Source organism: Cotesia glomerata, linkage group LG1 (assembly GCF_020080835.1).
Source record: "Cotesia glomerata isolate CgM1 linkage group LG1, MPM_Cglom_v2.3, whole genome shotgun sequence".
Classification (NCBI taxonomy): domain Eukaryota; kingdom Metazoa; phylum Arthropoda; class Insecta; order Hymenoptera; family Braconidae; genus Cotesia; species Cotesia glomerata.
In genome coordinates this window covers 394,399-418,855 of record NC_058158.1, presented here as the reverse complement: position 1 = coordinate 418,855, position 24,457 = coordinate 394,399, and the positions used below count along the sequence as shown (strand labels likewise).

The following is a 24,457-nucleotide window of genomic DNA, read 5'->3' as shown; positions in this document are numbered from 1 at the left end:
TTTAATATTTATGTGAAATTGAAAAAATGATATATTATACACATATGAACCTGAATTCATGGACATGAGTTGTCATGTGGGTTTGAAATAAATTTCAGGCGTGCATACAAACAGAGTACAATGCTACAATATGTCAAGTACAAGATTAAACTTGCCACAATCTCCAATATGTGACAAAGCAAAGACGTTTTACAGACATTTGTTGTCCTAAATTGTCATTGCATGTAATAGGATGTTGAATATTTTAGATTATGTTGATTTTATTGTCAGAATTTTAAATTATTTAATATTAAAATTTTATAATTGACATTTAAAGTTAAATTAAAAATTTTTATTCATTAATTTAATTTTCAAAAATAAATTTATTAAATATTATTTTTAAATAATTTATTAAATAAAAAATTATTATTTAATAAATTAATTGATAAATTAAATTAAAAATTAATTTAAAGTACTTTTGATATTTTATTTCAATTCATTAATTTAATTTTAATAAATAAATTTATTAAATGTTATGTTTAAATAATTTATTAAATATAAAATTATTTTTTAATAAATTAATTATTAATTAAATTAAAAATTAATTTAAAACATTTTTGATATTTTATTTTAATTCATTAATTTAATTTTAAAAAGTAAATTTATTAAATATTACTTTTAAATAATTAATTATTTAATAAATTAATTGATAAATTAATTTAAAGCACTTTTGATATTTTATTTTCCCAAAATAACTTTACAAACAGTATTTAAAAGTTTAGTAAATAAAAATACACATATTGACGGTGAGCCGGCATTAATAAATGTCCAATGCATTTTAAATTGTTACTCATCAAATATATCGAGCGAATGAAAACGATAGACCCTCTGGAGAGCAATATATTTGAGGTAATTTTACCGATATATTGACTATTCCCGTGGACATTGATATGAAAACAGACAAATGTATACTCTATATTTATCCTCTTTTATTTCAATAGCATTTTTATTAACTCGAGTATTTTAAATTAAACTATTAATACCAGTATTATTTTTTCCCGACCTTTCAATTTTACCTGTCGGTAAATTATTGAAAGGAAAAATTATTACAAGAATTATTATCAGGCTCTTGGGCAATATTGGTCAGTAGTCGATACTTTAACAGTGTAATTTTATTTAAACGCAAGCGGCAAGCAAGTCGAGTACAGTTCGTGAATTGCTAGAGCTGATATTTAATATTAAACGTTAATTAAACTTGAATAATTTGAATGTTATTTCCAACCGCAGCGAAAATTACAGCATTTTTATGAAACAGTTAATAATTAACATTACTCAGATATAAAACAAAATCTAATCATTTTCTTTGCAATTATTTAATAAAAATCGGCTATTAAATTCCGAACATTCCAAACGTTAACTTAATAAGCGAGTTTGCAATTTTTATTATTTAAAAATTTCAGATTAAAACATTTTTTTTCGTTTTTAAATTCTTTTTATAAAATAAAAATTGACAAAATTTTTATCAACAAAAAAAAACAATTTTGTGGCTAGTATATTTATATGATAAAATAAGTTTTTATGATGAAATTTGGTATCGTTGGAAAAGTCTTGACCTGAAAACTATCTCTAGATATATAATTAAGAAATGACCTTGTATCTTGTGAAGTATTGACATTTTTGAAGATATAAGCTCACCCCGACATTACACTCATCGAGACCTTTCATTTAAGTACCCACATCAATTTTTCATATATTTATATATATTATATATATATGTATATATATAATATAGATGTATATATGAAAAATATATCAAAAATGCATGTGGGTACTCAAATGAAAGCTCTTGATGAGTGTAACATCAGGATGAGCTTATATCTTTAAAAATGTCAATAATTGAAAACTGACTTTAAAATCTTGTGAAATATTGACATTTTTGAAAATATAAGCTCATCCTGATGTTACACTCATCGAGACCTTTCGTTTGAATACCCACATCAATTTTTCATATATTTATATATATTATATATATGTATATATGAAAAATATATCAAAATTGATGTGAGTACTCAAATGAAAGCTCTTGATGAGTGTAACATCAGGATGAGCTTATATCTTTAAAAATGTCAATAATTAAAAATTGACTTTGCTATCTTGTCAATTACTGATATTTTTGAAGATATAATCTCATTTTGATATTACACTCTTCGAGATCTTTCATTTGAGTACCCACATCAATTTTTCATATACTAGAATTGAATTTTGCGCGCGCACGCGCGCGCTTGAGTATAGCATTTGTCTATATTTTCATGCTTATGATATATTCGACCAATCATGTTACGAATAGTTTGATGCCACATACATTTCATCTCAATTTTGTTATGAGACTAGAATTTGAATTTGCGCGCGCAAGCGCGCGCCTGACTATAGCATTTGCATATATTTTCATGCTTATGATATATTCGACCAATCACGTTACGAATAGTTTGATGCCACATACATTTCATCTCAATTTTATATTAGGATTTCATATGTTTATATATATTATATATATGAATATATGAAAAATATATCAAAAATGCATGTGGGTACTCAAATGAAAGCTCTTGATGAGTGTAACATCGGGATGAGCTTATATCTTTAAAAACGTCGATAGTTAAGAAAGTACAGTGTAATTTAACAAAAGTCATTAATTTAACAAAGCCAAATTTTATTTATTTATAGTTCACAAATCACGGCACTGAACTTTTCATTAAATTTAATATAATTTACCAATTTAATATAATTCAATAAAATAAACAAAATACCCAAGCCAAATGATCAACAATTTTATTAAAAAAAAAAAAAAAAAAAAAAACTTTTTCGATAAAGTTTTTGCTAGTAAGCAAGTACAAGAGTATTCTCATCGCTGATAGGCGACAGAGGTTTGCGTTTTCATCGTTGATTACAGTGTTTGCCACTCTCGCGGCTTGCCCATCTGTTCGAGTCTGTAACAAGAACAACCCGGCAGTACTTACAACATTATAAGCTTCTCTCATTGTCCTGGTAAACTTTCCGGGAGTTTTACTTGCGCAAATGTTTGACTGAAATTCATTCGGGAAAGTTCTCCAGATGTTTTATGTCTCTCGAAGAAAATTCAATCCTGGAAGTTATTTCTTCTTCCTCTTGCGAGGCTTTAAAAAATAAAAGTTGTGTGAGTAATTTTGGAAGAAAAGGGCCATTTATGAAAAGCAAAGCTATCTCAAGTTGAGTAATACCGGAAATCCCTTAAGCACCTGGAGGTAAGCGCGAAATTTTATATTTTATGCTGGTAACTGCTAGTACACCAGGGGTTTATTGTTATAAATGTAATCTCAGTTTTACGTCTTGCGTCTTGGATCTCTTGCTCAACAGAGGAGAGCTGCATTTATATTGCCCGACTCGGCTGATGTTGATATGAGAAACATAAGCTCCCAACAGAACCAGACTGCAAGATAAATAATTGTAAGAGTCACTGATATCTCCTATTTCCTATCTCAGCCGGGAATGATGAGTTGTCTTAATAATTTAAATTTCCGAAAGGATTACAGCCCACTTCTTCCTTCACCGAATTTAGTTAACGTTCTGTACATTAAGATTAACCTTCTAGAGACTACGTACCTTCGTGACAGCTGTTTCTATCACTCTCTTATTAATTTCTACTTTCCGCAGACTTTCATTTAATTCTGCATTCACCTTTTACTTCTCGTCTTCTTGTTCGGAATTCATCAACCAAATTCTGTGAATTTTAACATCAAGATTCAGATATTAAATTTATATGTTAATAAATTATTCTATGGTACAATATTTCTTTAATGCTTGCGTCTATTATTCAAATCCGGTTAAGTAATGAGCTGGTTTATAAATAATCTAGACATACTAGTGATTTATTGTTTGTATTATTATTAATTTGTGGAACAAGTGAGAATTTGATAATCTTACTCTTTTTTGCACTTTACTAATGGATTTTAATAATTAATTTGTTTTTTAAATTAAATATTAATTTTTTTATAATATTAACTTTGATATTAAAATTATATAAGATTTATTATTTATTAATATATTATTTTTTAATAGTTTCATTTATTAATATTAATTAATACTAGCAGCCTTGCAGTCACTATGTGATTGCTGGGATTAGTGAATTATAAATAAATAAAATTTTGCATTATTAAATAATGATTTTTGTTAAATTGCACTCTACGTTCTTAATTATAAATATTTTTAAAGATATAAGCTCATTTCGATGTTACATTCATCAAGAGCTTTTATTTGAGTACCCACATGCATTTTCATATATTTCTCATACATACATATATATAATATATATAAAATATATAAAAAAATGATGTGGGTATTCGAATGAAAGGTCTTGATGAGTATAGCATCAGGATGAGCTTATATCTTTAAAAATGTCAATAGTTCACAAGATACAAGGTCATTTCTTAATTATTGTCATTTTTTAAGATATAAGCTCATCCCGATGTTACACTCATCAAGACCTTTCATTTGAGTATCCACATGAATTTTCATATATTTTTCATATATTCATATATATAATATATATAAATATATAAAAAAATGATGTGGGTATTCGAATGAAAGGTCTTGATGAGTGTAGCATTAGGATGAGCTTATATCTTTAAAAATGTCAATACTTCACAAGATACAAGGTCATTTCTTAATTATTGACATTTTTTAAGATATAAGCTCATCCCGATGTTACACTCATCAAGACCTTTCATTTGAGTACCCACATGCATTTTCATATATTTTTCATATATTCATATATATATAATATATATAAATATATAAAAAAATCATGTGGGTATTCAAATGAAAGGTCTTGATGAGTGTAATGACAGGGTGAGCTTGTATCTTTAAAAATGTCAATAGTTCACAAGATACAAGGTCATTTCTTAATTATTGACATTTTTTAAGATATAAGCTCATCCTGATGTTACACTCATCAAGAGCTTTCATTTGAGTACCCACATACATTTTCATATATTTTTCATATATTCATATATATAAATATATGAAATATATGAAAAATTGATGTGGGTACTCAAATGAAAGGTCTTGATGAGTGAAACATCAAGATGAGCTTATATCTTAAAAAATGTCAATAGTTCACGAGATACAACGTCATTCTCTTAATAATATAGATTAATATTAATATTAATTGCTTATAAAATATTCATTCGCTAGCAACAAAAATTTTATAATTCTTAATGAATATTTATTTGGAGCCTTGAAGAAAAATTAACAATTGAAATTATATTTTTTACAACTCTTAAATTTGAATACATAAAAAAATTTCAATAAATCAAGTAATTTAATAATTTTTTCATGAAAAATGATGACAAGCAAAATAAATAATGAAGACTGATGATAATGGATGATAAAATATTGACATTGTAAATTATTAAACAAATATTGCAAGTGATATTTAATAAATAAATTTTCTCTCCAAAAATTTTTTTTTCAATAAATCAATTATTTTAAAATTATTTATTAATTATTTACAAGCCTATTTACACTAAATCAATAAAAAAAAATATATAAATTTATAAAAAGTGTCTTTTAACTCGCCCGAATAGCGACGGATTTAGCCGGACGCGGTATCGCAGGATCGATATCCACCTTAGAGATGACTGCCTCCAATATCGCGGTCCTCGGCTCGATTACCTGGTAAATAAATAATAAGAAGGATTAAATATCGAGTCTGAGATTAAATTGAAATAAATATTACAGGTAAGGGCACGTATAAAAACGATTTCGTTGAAATAACAAAAGACGGGATGACTGAAAAAAGAAAAAAACATGTTCTGGTAACAAATGAGTCTAGTTATAGCAACAAATCCATTAGTTGCATTAACAAAATGTTTCATGTTGTACTAACAAACCAGTTTGCTAATTCACAAAATCAATGTGTTGCCCTAACGAAATGATTTTGTTGCAATAACAAAACTAATTTGTTGCTAAAATATTTTTCAAATCAGCTATAACTGATTATAGCATATTTATAAATTATGTATTCTTATAAAATTTACTGTAACAAATTTATTTGCTATTCCAACAATTTCTCATTGTTATTATTACAAACTCTCTTTATTACTTCAACAAATTGTCTTTGTTTCAACAAAAAAATTTGTTATACCAACTAAAGTATTTGCTATAGTAACGAAACTATTTTGTTGTTATAACATATCATAAACTTGTTAAAAACTAAATTTTGTTATTTTAACATATAATTTGTTATCCCTACACGGAAAAAAGTAAACTGTAATAAATAACAGTCGATTTATAATAAGTAATGATTAACTGTTAAAAATTACCATTTCAAGCAGTAAAGTTGTGATTTTACTATTCACTTTATGATATTTACCATTTAAACGTTACAATTTGCTCTTTACATGGAAAAAAATACTATTTCAAACAGTAATATTCGCTATGTCAATGTCTAAAATGTTAAAGTATAATAATTAACAATTCAGACTTTGATATTTATCATTTGGTACCTAAAAAATGATCTTATGATATGTAAAAAGTATAAAATAAAGTTAGTAAATTTCTAATACAAGCAACGTCAATAATTACAAAGTAAAATGGTAAATTTTAAACGCAACGCTAAAAATCAAACTGTAATTATTGACTTGCTTGGACTGGTAAAATGTATATTTTAAAAGTATAATTTTTACTGTTTCAAATGTTAAATTCTCCCAGAGTGAGACCCCCTTCTCTTTCATCTGAGTTCCCCTTCTCCTCATAGTATGGAGTATATATTGAAATGGCAATTTTTACTGTTTGAAACTGTAATTTTTTAAGATGACAGAGTCGTTATTTACTATAGTGACAGCTACTAATCACTTATTTTGGATATTAAATTATAAATTGTGGCTTTTATACTTTCTACATTAAGCTCTGTAATATTTATATTTTTGCCACCCTGATGTCCGCTTTACTGTTTGAAACTATAAAAATTAACCGGAATCCAAGTGAATATTACAGTTTACTTTTTTCCGTGAATGTTAACAAATTCATTAGTTACCACAACATATCTTAGGTTATCTTAACAAAATTTTTTTCTGCGTGGGGTAGTATACCTGATCGATATCAAGCTGGACCTCCTGCAAGACGTAGTCGAGGGTGCTAACAAAGTGATCCGCGTTTTCAATCGAGAATACCATCGGAGGTTTTAATTTTAAAATATTATTATCGGGGCCGTCGCTGCTCACTAGAATTTTCTGGTCCTTCATTCTGGATACGACGTGCTTGGCCTCAGCCGTCGCGGGAGTTCGCTCTTCACGATCACGTACCAACTCTATTCCAATAAATAATCCAACACCACGTACATCTCCAATAATAGTACGTCTTCGAGATAATTTAATTAATTCGCTCAACAAGTAACCCCCGACTTTAGCAGCGTGCTTTTGAAGCCCCTCTTTTTCAATTACTTCCATCACTGCGTTCGCTATCGCACACGACACCGGGTTACCGCCGTACTGGAATTAACAATTATTATTTACCAAGAAGGATAAATAAATAAATAAATGAATAAATTGATAGAATTATCGGCTGTAAAGCCGGAGTTTATGGATTGACAATAAACTCGATGGAAAAGTAGGCTAGTATTATTATTATTATTATTATTATTGTGGATGTAGCTAGTGAATAGTGTCAGTCTTAAATGCCAATGAAAGCGGATAAACGATCCCGATAAAATACAGTGTATAAATAAGTAGGTGTATATAAATATATATTGTTATAGTTTACTTACGGTATTAAAGTACTCGAGGCCAGTACTCTTAAAACTGGCGGCAATCTCCTGAGTTGTTATTACTGCTGCTACAGGATGCCCATTTCCCATTGGTTTACCGATCGTTACAATGTCCGGTATTACCTCCTCGCCGTAAAGTTCAAATGCCCACATATGTGATCCCACTCTGCCGAATCCTACTTGAACTTCATCTGCGATACATACACCCCCCGCTTCACGGACGTGTCTAAATAATATCAAATATTTGTTTTTTAATAAATAATTTTTTAATCATTTATTAAATAATGACTCTTGTTAAATTGAACTATACTTTCTGAACTATGGAAGTTTTTAAAGATATAAGCTCATACCGATGTTACACGCATCAAGAGCTTTCATTTGAATACTCACATACATTTATGATATATTTTTCATGTATACATATATATAATATATATAAATATATAAAATATATGAAAAATTGATGATGGTACTCAAATGAAAGGTCTCGACAAGTATAACATCAAGATAAGCTTATATCTTCAAAAATATCATTAGTTAGCAGTCAGTTCTTAATTATTGACATTTTTGAAGATATAAGCTCATCCCGATGTTACGCGCATCAAGAGCTTTCATTTAAGTACCCACATGCATTTTTGATATATTTTTCATATATACAAATATGTAATATATATAAATATATGATATATATGAAAAATTGATGTGGGTACTCAAATGAAAGGTCTCGATGAATGTAATATTAAGGTGAGCTTATATCTTCAAAAATATCATTAGTTGACAAGATAGCAAAGTTCGTCCTTAATTATTGACTTTTTTCAGGATATAAACTCATCCCGATGTTACACTCATCAAGAGCTTTCATTTGAATACCCACATGCATTTTTGATATATTTTTCATATATACATATATATAGATAGATAGATAATAAACTTTTATTGACCCTAGAGCCTTAGCTCCCTCAGGACCATCATAATTATACATTATAATCAGTGTAAAATACAGAGCATGTAATTACATAAATTGAAAATAATAAAATATAAACATATTATAATGAAATAATAACGTGAATTATAAATTATAAATTATAATCGTGGTAGATGTCAGACAAGTTGCCAGAAAACCTGGTAATAGCACAGTTAAGCAAAACTAATATCATTCAATATCACTCAAGGCACAGCAGCACACAATAATGACAATCAAAGCTCAATATCATAAATTAATACTTTTGCAAATAATAATTATAGCACGCACTACGGAACAGTTCATAATTTTCAGCTTTAGTTACTTCTGGGGGTAGCGCATTCCAAATGCGTATCCCGCGGATAAGAAAAGAGTTCTCAAATATCCGACAATTAGATCTAGGCAGGCGTAAATAATCCTCCCTTACATCACCCCTCCGCAAAGCTACCGGCAAAAACTCCAAATTACATCTGAACAATTGTCGGTAGCCCATACATATTTCTTTATAAAAAAGGCATGCCATGAAATAATTTCTCCTGTCACTCAACTTCAACCATCCCAGCCTCTTAAAGTACGGCGTAATATGCTCAGCCCTTGAAACCCTAAAAATATAGCGAACACAGGAGTTCATTTTACGCTGCAGCCGCACCTGCAAACTATTGCTAATGTTACAGTAACCTACACAACAGTAGTCAAACACCGGAAATATCAGCGTGGTGACAAGCTTTATACGCAATTTCTCATTGAAGACTTCATTATTTACCTTCAACTGCGCTAGCACCCGCATCGCCCGATTGCACACTTCTGTAACCTGACAATCCCACGAAAGAGTACAATCAATCAAAACGCCAAGATACTTAACAACTGTGTCGTAGCGAATAATACAGTTATCTACTCGAATGCAATCAGCATACTTACAGCTATTACTATTGATTTTAAAATTACTACCAAAAATTATAGCTTTGGTCTTTGACGCATTCAACTTAAGATAATTAATATTGCACCACTCAACAATGTCAACTATCTCTGCATTTAGCGCAGCAACACAATCATTAACATGTTCCAAATCACAAGACAAGTATATCGCTAAATCATCCGCATAAAGCAAGTATCGACAGCGCAGTCGTTGAGAGAGATCCGAGATATAGAGTGAGAACAATAAAGGGCCTAGCACACTCCCTTGCGGCACACCATTAAGCACATTCCTCCAAGAGGACGCACACCCATCTGCGAACACCTGCTGCTTTCTCTGAGTCAAGTAAGACCTGATCCACACAATTGCATCATCAGAAAAGTTCATTGATATTAATTTACGTAGTAGTCTTATATGATTAACAGAATCAAAAGCCTTACTCAGATCAAAGAAAACAGCCACAGTGACTTTAGACTCATTTATAGCCGACCGAATGTCATCGCAGAGCTTGATGACCGCAGTCTGCGTATTCAAACCCTTCCTAAAGGCCATCTGATACTCATCTATATAATTATTCTCAGTAACATACTTAACAATTTGATCATGCACACAGCGCTCAAGTGCCTTTGACAAGTTACTTGTCAGCGATATTGGCCGAAAATCTGCACACACCTCCGCATTCAACCTCTTTGGTATCGGGACAATACGCGATAACTTCCACTCTTTCGGAAATACGCCTGAATTTAACGAACTATTAAAAAGTAGTGTCACAAATGGCAACACAAATGAAAGCAAACATTTATAGGCTTTAATTGGAAAATTATCGGGGCCAACAGAGTTGGAAGTAAGCCGCATTATTGCCCTCTTAACAACATTATCATCAAGCTCCGAGAAACTAAAACATACATTATCATTGCCACCGTAGTGAGTTGTAATATCAGACTCATCAACCTTAAGCACAGAACAACCAGACGACTGTACAAAATAGTCATTTAACTCATTCAAATCCACTCCAATAGCAGACCGAGCACCCTTACGCTTTATCAGACCAAGCCTACGCAGATCGTTCCACATGGCTTGTGCACTTTTCACAGAACTTAATTGACTATCAAAATAGCGCTTTTTAGCTTCACTTATTCGCTGCTTCACCAAACGCCGCACATCAGTATACTCCTTATAGGCATAGCCAGTTCTCCTGAAGATCCTATACAGCTTGTCACGACGAGCCTGAAGATCCCTGATGTAGCTAGTAAACCACGGCGCTGGGGGGCGACGAGGGCTGATCATTCTCTCAGGAGCAACAGCATCAATAATATCACGAAGCTGCCGATGAAACCATAAATTCATATCCTCAACAGACGCTTGCAGTTCCATATCCTCAATGTTAACCTCATTAAACAGCCGTTCCAGTAGTTCATCATCAATACTATGCCAGCTCCGATATGTAAAGCTCCTCAATTTCTGCTGCTCTACCTTATAGTTATACTCAATAGATATTAAATCATGATCAGACAAAAACGGCTGGGCAGATTGCTCAGTAGACAGGATCTTAGCAGCATCATCAACAACACAGACATCAAGCCACGTATCAGAGTTCTGAAGGTGATGCGTCGTCTCATATGGAACGATATTCAGATTAAAACTAACACATAGTCTACGCAGCTGATCACCGTAGAAGTTCCTGGAGCTCAAATCAGAGTTGAAGTCGCCCATAATAATTATATTTCTGTAGGTCGCAACAGCAGCTTCAAGATCATCCTCCAAATCATCAAGATGACCAGTATTAGGGGGCTTGTAAACAACTCCTACCAAGATTCGCTCCTTAGATGATCCTGAAACTTCAACAAACAAATACTCTGGATGCTTATCTACTAGATTCGTAGAGGACAATACACACTTAGACATCAGGTCATCCCTGACATAGAGAGCAACTCCACCACCGCTCCGCAGGCACCGGTCATGACGATGAAGCACAAACGACGGCAGGTACACCATATCATCAGATATTAGATGATTTAACCAAGTCTCAGACACAGCAATGACATCATACTTATTCACACGAAAATATTCTTTAAAAATCTCTAAATGACGCTCATTCCTTAACGATTGAGCGTTAACATGACACACTCTCAAACACTTTTTATTGAACAGAGGTCGCAGAGTGCCAACCACAATGTCAGACACGCCTCCAGGTGATGATGATGATGATACCGAGGGAGGAACTCGCTGCTAATCAAGCAGACCCCGCAAAGGACCTACTCCCGTTGAAGGTAACAGCTTCACTGGAGGCTTATCTTCCGCATACCGGACGTTAACACACGCAAAAGAAATCCAGACACTCCTAGCCTGGATCCTAGGATAAGCCTTACGCACATCAGCACGAAGCTTGTAAAGAGAAGAGGGATAACGCCTATGAACATACACAGGAGCATCAGGAACTTGCGCTTTAGGCATTACAGCACCCAGCTTCACAGGATTACTCCTTACACTCTTCATAACCTCATCAACAAACCTCTGACTGCCGAACTTAACGCGTACATTGCGATTCATAGCACCAGCCCTTCCAAGCCGCTCCAGTTTAACCACATCTCTCTCAGCAACCTGAACTCCAATAGCAGTGGTAAATAACGTAAATGTGTCCATAAGTCTTTCACCGCGCCCCTCTGGAAGCCCACCAATTGTAATCTCATCAGCTAGCAATTGAGATTCAAGCTGCAGCGTTCTCAACTCGAGACTACCATCGCACACCCTCTGCGCAGCACCCTTAATCTCTTCAGCAAGGTCAGCAGAGAGACCAGGCTGGCCCTTTTCAACTTCAATCAAGCGCTCCTGAAGCTCTTTAACTGTAATCTTCAGCGAGTTACACTCAAGACTCAAGTGATCAATCTTTCCCTCGACTGACGCGATGGACTTCACGAAACCATCAACCTTAGCCACCATCCCATCCACTTTCATGCCGATGTCGCCAATCTTACCAATTTGCTCGAGCTTAGCACTGATCTCATTGATCTCATCAACATTGATACCCTCAAGCTTCTTGCTTATCACGTCAATCTTATCAACACTGCTCAGTCGCTCATTAATCTTATTCAAGATGTCAGAGACATCCGGAACACAGACCGGACACTTGTTTACAATCTTCGCAGCAGCTAGCGACTTACTCGGCAAATTACAACGAATTTTTACACAAGAGTCATGATAATAATGCTTACATTCAGCCTTAGTTTGAATCAAAGCTGACACGTCGGTAATACCGCGAACACAGATCACACAATAAGCAGTCATTGCAACAGACACCGCTAGATGGCAGCACAATGCAGTCAATAAGCAGCAAGAGAAAACGTGCCCCGCCGAAAACACAACCTCAATCCAAAAACGCAATAAATGTTTTAATTAAAACTAAAGAACTACACTCTCCACTGTAGAGATTAATATCACAAAATACTCACAATAATCCACACTTCAACAATAAACAACCCAAAGTCAGACAATAAGCAAAATAGTAGACAAAAAGCCACCAGCAATCAGATAGAAAAAATAACGTCCGCTCTGTACTATACTCTGTATACATATTTAATATATAAATATATGAAAAATTGATGTGGGTACTCAAATGAAAGGTCTCGATGAATGTAACATAAGGTTGAGCTTATATCTTTAAAAATGTCAATAGTTCACAAGATACAAGGTCATTTCTTAATTATTGACATTTTTTTAGATATAAGCTCATCCCGATGATACACTTATCAAGAGCTTTCATTTGAGTACCCACATACATTTTTGATATATTTTTCATATATACATATATATAATATATATAAATATATGAAAAATTGATGTGGGTACTCAAATGAAAGGTCTCGATGAATGTAACATAAGGTTGAGCTTATATCTTTAAAAATGTCAATAGTTCACGAGATACAAGGCCATTTCTTAATTATGTATCTAGAGATCGAGCATTTTAGAATGCAGCCTAAATACTTATTATCAAAACAAAAATTTTCTTATTTTTTTAATGTTAAAGATTAAATAAAAAAGAATATTTTTTAAAATTTAATATACTGAGTTGAATAAATATTTTTTTTTTCTTTTAATAATAAAAACTCACCGATAGACATTTTTAAAATAATTAACTGGCGGAATAATTTGCCCGCCAACAGATATAAGACTCTCAGCAATAAAAGCGCGAATACCCCGTCCTTGAGACTTAACATTATCGCAGATCCTCTTAACGTCCTCAGCGTACTTTTCACCGAGATCCTCCTCCGGATAGTCCGCGTCTCGATATTTTCCGCGATAGACATCCGGGCAGGGAGCCTGAGGAAGATGAAGCAGAAAAAAGTTCAACAAAAAATAACTATTTTAGAGACTGAGACTGTGTTGGGACTCTAGTGCGTGCAGGGGATTAACAATCACCACTTAGTTGGTCTCTATTACATCTATCGCAATTTAACAACTGGAGAAACTGTGAAGCGCTCGGAAAAAAAAAAAAATAAAATAAAAAAACAAGGACAAGGATAAAAGGATGGAATCTAAAAGACGCCCGATTAAATTGTATAAGTGAGGGGAGTTTGGATTCTTACCACGTGTACCCACTCCTTCTTTCCGTTCTTCAGTTGATTGAACTTGTAGGGCGAGATATCGATCAGCGAGGTCAAGTGTCCGTGATAAGCGCTAAAATCAGACATTTTTCTTGTTAATATTAATTTAATCCATCAATTGTAAATATTTTTAAGCTTAATAAAAGTCTACTGGCCCGGGATAATTTTAAAATAAATTTACTAGCTGTTTTTATTTTCAATTTTCATCAGATCTTTTAATACTTGTCCATACATCCCACGTACGTAATCTTGTGTCACCTGAAATGACAAGAGGATTATGTGGATAATAGACTTCCGGCAACGCGGAAAAAGTAATACCGGGATTCCTTTCTCTCGCACTTGCTACGCTTTTAGTTACAAGACGTGTACCTTGAATCCTCGAGCTTTCGTGCCTAGACTGTTAACTCAATACTGTAAACAACTAAAATAAAATAACCCTGGTATTAGTATTGTTTAGATCTGTTTCACATCCCACGGATTTGTTCAGACCAATAATAATAATAATAATAAAAGTACGCAGTGTAGAAGTTGATAACTAACAGCGCAATATCAAAGATTTAAAATTAATATTTTTGGCTAAAAAACGCGAGATATGATAAAATTGATAAGAACTTTATTTAGAAAATTTAATTTTTAACAAAAAAATATTCTTATTATTTTTTTGTATCTAAAATTTAATCCACAATTTTAATTTAATAAACAAAAAACTCTATTTAATAATTTAAGCTATAAATTAAATTGTCGAAAAAATTATAATTAAAAATTAATTATTGTGGCTTAATGACGCAAGATATGATAAAATTGATAAGAATTTTTTTTCTGAAAATTAAATTTTTAACAAAAAAGTATTCTTATTTTTGTGTATCTGAAATTTAAACCAAAATTTAAATTTAAAATAAAAAACTCAATTTAATAATTTAAATTATAAATTGAATTGTCAAAAAAATTATAATTAAAAATTAATCATTGAGGCTTAATGACGCAAGATACGACAAAATTGATAAGGCATTTTTTTATAAAATTTAATTTTTAACAAAAAAATATTCTTATTATTTGTTTAATAAGAATTCTAATTTTAAATTATTTTATATTAAATGTGAAAAATAAAAATTACCCCGGCCCAGTAGACTTTAATTTGAATTTTAATTAATTAATTAACTAACTGGTCAATAGCAATGACGTCTCTGTTCCCAGTATGAGCCTCAGCAAGTCTGAGGGCCAAATCGTTGGCCTCGCTTCCAGAATTCACCAGAAAGCAAACAGACAACGGCTCCGGCAGCAGCGAAGTCAATCGCTGGGCGCAAACTACCAAATTGTCATGCAGAAACCGATTATTGGTGCTCAGAAAAGCCATTTGTTCCTGACCGGCTTTAACTACTTCCGGATGACAGTGTCCCACTGAAAATTTTTTATTTTTATCAATAATTAATATTATATATTTTCTATTTATAAGAGATAATTTTTACCATGCGCAACGTTGTTGATGCAGTCGAGATAACGCTCTCCTCGTTCATTGTACATGTACTGCCCGGATGCTTTCACAATCTTCAAAGGATTTGATCGATAAAAAAGCTTACACGATTGCCTGTAATCAATTTTATTTATTTTTTCTGTTTTTTTAATTAATTAATCCACTTTGAATAATTACCAACAAAAAGTCTAATCGCGATTACTTTATACAAAGTTTTTATCGAATTCTTTTTATCTAATGAAATTTTTCCGTACTTGATATTGATTACCTTGAAGTTTATTTTATAATAATAATCATTATTTTTAATTTATGTTAAAAAAAAATTTTATTTAATAAATTATTAAAAAATTTTTTTTCTTAAATCAATTTAATATTTTTATAAATTTTAAATACGATAAAAAAAAATTATATTAAACATAACTAGCAACCTTGCACTCACTATGTGACTTATGAACTATAAATAAATCAAATTTCGCTTTATTAAATAATGACTTTTGTTTTATTGACATTTTTAAAGATATAGACTCATCCCGATGTTACACTCATCAAGAACTTTCATTTGAGTACCCACATGCATTTTCATATATTTATCATATATACATATATATATAATATATATAAATATATGAAAAATTGATGTGGGTACTCAAATGAAAGGTCTTGATGAGTGTAATATCGAAATGAGCTTATATCTTTAAATATGTCAATACTTCACATAATACAAGGTCATTTCTTAATTATTGACATTTTTTAAGATATAAGCTCATTCTGATGATACACTCATCAAGAGCTTTCATTTGAGTACCCACATGCATTTTCATATATTTTTCATATATACATATATATATATATATATATATATATATATATATATATATTTATCATATATATATATATATATAATATATATAAATATATGAAAAATTGATGTGGGTACTCAAATGAAAGGTCTTGATGAGTGTAATATCGAAATGAGCTTATATCTTTAAATATGTCAATACTTCACATAATACAAGGTCATTTCTTAATTATTGACATTTTTTAAGATATAAGTTCATTCTGATGATACACTCATCAAGAGCTTTCATTTGAGTACCCAAATGCATTTTCATATATTTTTCATATATACATATATATATATATATATATATATATATATATATATATATACATATATATATATATATATATATATAATATATATAAATATATGAAAAATTGATGTGGGTACTCAAATGAAAGGTCTCGATAAGTGTATCATCGGCATGAGCTTATATCTTCAAGAGTATCATTAGTTGACAAGATAGCAAAGTCAGTTCTTAATTATTGACATTTTTTAAGATATAAGCTCATCCCGATGATACACTCATAAAGAGCTTTCATTTGAGTAACCACATGCATTTTCATATATTTTTCATGTATACATATATATAAATATATGAAAAATTGATGTGGGTACTCAAATGAAAGGTTTCGATGAGTAGTGTAACATCGGGATGAGCTTATATCTTTAAAAATGTCAATATTTCACAAGATCAAGGTAATTTCTTAATTATGTATCTAAAGATAGAGCATTTTCGAATGCAGCCTAAATACTTATCATAATAAATTGACAATGACACTAAATTTTACTTAAAAAATCGATTTTATCATATGACTATTCTGGAAACAAAATTTTTCTTATTCTTTTAATTTAATAATATACATAAATAAAAATTCGCAAGTATCATTTTATGTCAGCCATAGATTGCAAGTTTATTGATGGAATATTTCCCCAGTAGTTTAAAGCTCGGTCACGTAGCGACGATAATGATTTCCCATGTGATATCATACCAGACGAAAGACGAAAGGCAACGTCCAAGTGAAGATTTAAGTACCTAAAGTGCTAATGCGTCGTCGGTTTAACGGGTTAACTTTATATTAAATGAGGGATTTATAAGTCCCTCACTATATCATACACTTATTTGTATATATACCTAGACTCGGCTATCTCGTCAATTTAATACCGCGCGAATAGACACTCACACTTACACATCTATTGATCATTATGTAATATGCGAATTATATTTGAGAGCGAGTAGAGGTGAGCGAGAATACATAGGAACACATGGACGGGAACTGAACGGGATATGGAATATCGTTGTCGCCGTTTCTACCTATGAATTATCATATGCTCGTGACATTTTATCACATACGACCCAATTCTCACTTATCCCAGTGATAATATGCTAATTTGCGGGACCTCTCTCCTCTATACATATACTGATGATCGATTCTACCGGCGTCATCCGCAACGTTATCAACTCGACCGTAATAATGCATCCAATAAATTTCGTAAATCTCTGATCCTATTTTGATTATTTTTTACTGATAATCGGTTCATATTTTTTTTATTTATTTTAAAATTAAAGAATAAATATTTCTAAATAAAAATTAATAAATAAAATATAAAAATTATGTTATGTAATTTTTTATAAATGAATAATAATTAAAAAATTACAACTTTTCTTTAATTTTTCTTCCTTTCAAAGTTCTAAATAATTCTTACGATAATTATAAAATTAATAAATAAATAAAAACTTACCCAATGTGTCGCTCTCGCAGTTTTAAAGTATCATTTTTAGACATTTGCTCAAGTGAATCCGAAGTTTTATTAGTAGGCGTCATTTTTTATGAAGCACTATATAATTTTAAAATTAAAAATTAAAATAAATAAAAAAATAAAAAAATAAAGAAGAAATAAAAACCTGAAAAAATGAAGATGATGATTCCTCAGCTTCCGAAAGCAATTGTCAGCTTGAGTTGAGAGTGTCCCGACCTATAATGGTGACGTCATATATAGCACTCGAAGTTGGCGGGAAAAAGCGGGGATCTGCGCGCGCATTAAGTATTATTATTATTATTATTTTTGTTTGTAGCTGTATTATTTAAGCAACACAACTCTAAATCCCCACAAAATAGAAGCATATATTTATTGAAGACACATATATGATATATGGTCAATATATGTATGTTAATATTATATATTGAGAGTTTGCTCAAGCTGTGTCTATTTACACTTCTCACATTAGGTAAATTAAGCCACCCTCAAGTTCAAGGAAATATTACATATTTTATATTCAATTCAATGTTAATAGGTACTTTAAACAATTTAGATAATCACATAATACCAGATTATATGATCATTTTGTTAATCAGTGACCCTCAAAACTCCAAACGGGTCACCTTGAAGAATACATTAATTTGTTTGCCGGTTTGAATTATTTCAGCGCGGAATTGCAATGAAAATTGACGATAAAACTAATAATAATAGTCCGCGTTATCGAATGAACAAGCGAGGGTCATTGCGGCAGTGGAAGATTGCAGGCACGTGAAGGAGGCTCGTTCCAAGTGTGATCAAACTTTATTTATTATTTTTATCCCGATCGATCTAATTAAACTACTTGTTAAAAGTCTCTGGTGATAATAATAATTATTATTAAAAAAATATATTTTTTTTTTAAATATACATTGTAGATCTGCAAACATTGTTATCTTAATAAATAAATCACTTTTACTTTTATTATTAGCTATTTTCCATTTAGTTTTTATTTTACATTAATTGTGACATATTAAATAAAAATTTTTTATTTAAAAAAATTAAATAAATATTTATTTTTTAATAACTAATTAATTTTATTACAATAATAAAAATTAAAAGGTTTTTTTACAATTTTAATTAAAAATTTTAAATGTTAATTTTAATTTTTTTATTTACAAAAATTAATTTTTTTACAATAATAAAAATTACAAAGTTTTTTTTACAATTTTGTTTAAAAATAATTTTAATTTTTAAAATAATAATAAGTTAAAAAAAAATAATTTTAAAAAATACGTAATAGTATTTTTTATTATAAAATATAAAAATTTATTAAATAAAAAAAGTTTTAATGATATTTTCAGTTACAAAAATAAATAATAGGAAGAACAAATAATAAATAAATAAATAGATAAGAGATCAAATTGGAAAAAAACAATTCACGTGCTGACCAAGAGGCTACACGTGCTCCCAGTTATAATATTACGATACGATAGAACAAATAAAGATATAAATTTTATATATAGATATAATAACCGAGTATTTATGCAGGTGCAGTCACAGCGGAAAAAGTTCTCCGCTGAGAAAATACTTTAGCAAACTCAACAAGCTCAATTTACGATTGACTTATCAATTATTTTCTCCGCTTGGGTTAAAATTACGAAATCCCGTTATCTTAGTGGAAATTTCTTAACAAAACTATTTCGCAATAGAATTAAGTAACAATGAAGAAGAAAATTTTTAAAAAATTGAAAAGAAATCTAAATTAGGTGGATAGAAGAGTGGAAGAAAAAAAAAAGATAAAATGAAAACGATAAGTCAATTGAACGCAGTAGCGCGATACTAATTTAGTGATGTGAGAGCCGAACCGATGTGGAATGTACATATTTGTGCTGCTCGTCGAATAGAACGAACGAGTATGGTATATTCGGTCCTATCGAAAAGTTTAATTTACGAATAGTGTGAGAAGAGAGTTAACAAATTGCTGTCAACGAAAATCAATTTAAATCTCTACTCTGCTGACTATAACCGATGCCACTGCAACTGTTATCACTCTGCACTGATTAAGTAGTTTCGTACTTTCACCAGTCAGACTACTCTATTTTTTTTTTTATTCATCTTCCATTTATTTTATTCATTGTTGCCACGACCTCAAATCGAATGGTAATTCGCAAAAAATAACCAATCGGTCTTGTGTTGTGATTTATTCATAGCACTGATAGAATTTATTTGTATTAAAAATATTTGTTAATACTTAGTTAACAAATCATTTATTAGAGACCATTTTTTGGTATTCAACAAATATTTCTTAATATTTAAAATAATTTATTTGTATTTAATAAAACTGATATTCATTTTTTTGGTTTAAAAAAATTTTATTTGATTCAAAAATTCAAGAAAGAAAAATTAACGAGTTAATTTTTTGGCTTAAAAACTTTGTGAAGGGTGCGGAAAAAATTATTATTATTATTATTTATTTATTTAATTGGCCATGAAGTCGAAACTCTTTGCGGCCATCCAAAATTGATACAAAAAAAAAAATCTTAATTTAATATAAAAAGTAGTGTGTTAAACACTCAGTCACTCAATCACTCAATCACTCAATCATCACTAAATTCTAATACAATGAATACATATTATGATCTATCAGATTGTAAAAAATATTTATAACAAGCAATTCGAAACTCCATAAACGTTGGTAACGTCGTAGAATCAGCTGGTAATTGATTCTAGATTTTAATCGCAGATATCAAGAATGATTTTTCATATTTCGCTGAATGATAAACCGGTAACTCAAGATAGTATTGACGAATATCTCCTCAGCGTAGGCGAGGCTCAAGAATTTCTAAGTCTCGCCTAATTAGAGGCTTTTGATTAAGATACAATGCTTTATAAATAAGACTCGATAAGAAAAATTTACGCCTAGAACTAAGTGTCAGCCAACGAAGCTCAGTATAATATTGAGTTACATGTTGATACTTTGATATTTTAAAAATGTATCGTACACAAGCATTTAATTTTCTCTAAAGTCTAATCTGTTGTTGACCTGTAATATCAGTATAAATAGCCGCGCAATAATCAAAAATAGGATAAATTAGAATAGTGACCAATCGTTTCCTAACAGGCAATGAGAAAACATCTCCATTCATCTTTAACTGTGCAAGTACTCTCATGCTACTTTTGCAAACCTTAGTAATTTGTAAGGACCAAGTTAGAGTATCTTGAAGTATGACTCCTAGATATTTTACTGATTTACAATAGTCAACTATAGTATCATTTACAACTACAGTGTAAACTCTATATAACGACACTGAAGGGACCGTGAATTTTATGACGTTATAGAGAGTTGACGTTAAATAAAGAGAAGAAAAATTAAAATTAGAACAAAAAAAAAAGTTTACTTTAGACCGTATTTTTATTGTAGTTATGTGCATAGAAAGCAATTTTATTTATTTATTTATTAACAGCCCTATTGCGTATATTCTGTTATTTTTGTCTGACGTCTTTTGCTGCTCCAATAATTTTGTTGTATTTTTTTACATATCGATGGTCTAATTAGCAATTGGTCTAACTCCTTATTTTGTAGAGGGTAACTTTTTAAAATTTTAATTTAGCAATAGTCCAATTATAAATTATTTGAATGATCCAAACCAAAATATTATACCTCTATTAGATATTGTTGGGATTTTTGAGCAAAAATAAATTCCAGTTACAAACTTTTCGTTTTATATTTTAGATATTTAGTTCTTAGAAATATTAATTTTAGAAAAATAACGTATTTTCTTTTATTAGTTTTTAAATGTAAAAAACACATTTAAGGCACATTTGTGCAGCTAGAATAAAAAAGCCTGTATAGGCTCGATTTTATGACCTTAGGTACTTGAGTTGTACAAAGGACTCTCTCTATTTTACACTGTACAGTACAACCAAATATTACGGTCTTAGTTAAGAAGAAAAACATGTGTTTTACTAAGGACAATACAGAGGGTTAGACCTCACAATAAAATAGTTTTTAACATTATAGTCAGTCTGCGACTAAACTCGACATGTCAAGTTCCTTTTTAAATAAAGATTCTATTTGAATCACTCTATGTGGATAATGATATTGTTTTTCACTTTATTTATTATTAATCCTATTCATAACTTCCTACAGATATTAAATGGTTTTTTTAAGTGATAATAAAATTTTCACAAATTGTTTCTTCGAACAAATGGAAGATTGTCTAAAATGGAGTTAGACAATTTGTTAATTAGAACGTCGATATTTTTTTCAAATCTTGCGATATTGAGGGATCTTGGTCATAAAGGAGATATTTATCTAATAATTTAGCTGAATTTCTTAGAAAGTTCGGAATGCATGATGCCACTTAATTTTTGTCGTTATTGAGAGTGAGTATAATGCTATCTCAGGCAAATTACAGCATAGATTGCAGCGTAAAATAAACTCATGTATAAGATATATTTTTAAAATTTCGAGATTTGAGCACACTACTCCGTATTATAAAAAATTAGGCTGGTTAAAACTTGATGTTAGAAGAGATTATTTCATAGCTTGTTTATTTTACAAAGAAATTAAGTTAAATTACTGTCAATTATTTAAATCGAATTTAGAATTTCTGCCGATTGTGCTAAGGAGAGGTGACGTCAGGAATGATTATCTACGTCTGCCAAGAAGTAATTGTGCAATTTATGAAAACTCTTTCCTAATTCATGGTATAAAAGTTTGGAACTCGTTACCGGCCGAAATTACATTAATTGACAATTTCGAACAATTTCAACAGGCTTGCTATGACTTCTTCTTACAATAAATGTTAATGTTATTATTTCTCTGTTAATATGTTATTATTTTAAGAATTAATATGTTCTTACTTTTAATAATTTAATATCAAATATTTAAATTGTATTAAAAACACTGTATCAAATGTATACATGTAAATGATAAAATTTATGTATTGTTGATGGTCCTGAAGGAGCTTAGAACTCTAGGATCAAATAAATTTTTCTATCTATCTATCTATCTATATAGAGTGTATCATTGTATGGAAGACAAGCTAAACCAACCAAAGACACACGCATAAAAATGATTTTGTTGAAATAACAAAAGACGGGATAACTGAAAAATATGTTCTGGTAACAAATGAGTGTTGTTATAGTAACAAATTCATTAGTCGCATTCACAAAATGTTTCAAGTTGTACTAACAAACCAGTCTGTTAAATCACCAAATCAATTTGTTGTCCTGCAATAACAAAACTAATTTGTTGCTAAAATATTTTCCAAATCAAATATCACTGATTATAGCATATTTTTAAATTATGGATTCTTATAAAATTTAATGTAACATTTAATGTAAATTTATTTGTTATTTTAATAGAATAATTTTGCTGTTTCAACAAAAAAAATTTGTTATACCAACTAAATTATTTTGTCGAATCTACTTAAAGATTTTGCTATAGTAACTAAATTGTTTTGTTGTTATAACATATCAATAACTTGCTATAACCTAAATTTTGTTATTTTAACATATTCGCTGGGTGCGTAAGGCATAGTGGGGGACACAAAACTGATGTCAGCGCCCGCTGCGGGACAATACAGAACTAAGGGTGGCTCTTTATTACTAAAAGCTATGAAAATAACACGTGTGTTAGTTTATTTAAATAAATAAAATAAAATGGGTCATCAAAATTGTTGTGTAGTTAATTGTAAAAATACTAGTAGAAATAGTGATTGTAAATTTTATAAGTTTCCGGTTGCCAATTGGAAATTAAATCAGCGAAAAAAATGGATAGCTGCTGCTCAACATCTCTCATATGTTCAGCCAGGATTAAATTTTTACCCTTTATTAAAGTTTGTGGTTGAAAAATAATATTATGGGTAATAGATTGCAAAATTAAATAAAGAATATAAAAATTTAAGATACATTCGTAAATATATAGTTATGTTAAATAGAGCTATTCGTTATTTTTTATATAATTTCAGATTGTTATATATTTAATATTAATACTGATTTTTCATTTAATATTAATTTAACAATAAACACCTTGACAGATTTTAACACTGATTAACCTAATTCACTTGAGATTTGTTTTAGTTATTGTGTTTATTTTCCTTACTATTTTCAACTGACCCAAGAATAGTATATTACACACCTGTG

General features: G+C 30.1%; 1 protein-coding gene and 1 long non-coding RNA gene across 2 annotated transcripts; both read right to left on the bottom strand.

The window, feature by feature from the left end:
* Positions 1 to 2,790: 2,790 nt before the first annotated feature.
* On the bottom strand, positions 2,791 to 3,971 carry LOC123263186. Its single transcript, XR_006509118.1, has 3 exons — positions 3,619 to 3,971; positions 3,237 to 3,445; positions 2,791 to 3,152 (listed from the first exon to the last, which is right to left on the bottom strand). It is a non-coding gene; the product is annotated as an uncharacterized LOC123263186 (long non-coding RNA).
* A 1,529-nt stretch (positions 3,972 to 5,500) lies between these two features.
* LOC123259643 (alanine--glyoxylate aminotransferase 2-like) lies at positions 5,501 to 18,583 on the bottom strand. The gene is made up of 9 exons (XM_044720273.1): positions 18,474 to 18,583; positions 18,311 to 18,406; positions 15,722 to 15,840; positions 15,419 to 15,653; positions 14,238 to 14,328; positions 13,763 to 13,971; positions 7,781 to 8,006; positions 7,107 to 7,505; positions 5,501 to 5,688 (listed from the first exon to the last, which is right to left on the bottom strand). The coding sequence occupies exons 2-9, from the start codon at positions 18,391 to 18,393 to the stop codon at positions 5,584 to 5,586; spliced, it is 1,467 nt and encodes a 488-aa protein (XP_044576208.1). The 5' UTR covers positions 18,394 to 18,406; positions 18,474 to 18,583; the 3' UTR covers positions 5,501 to 5,583.
* Positions 18,584 to 24,457: the final 5,874 nt, after the last annotated feature.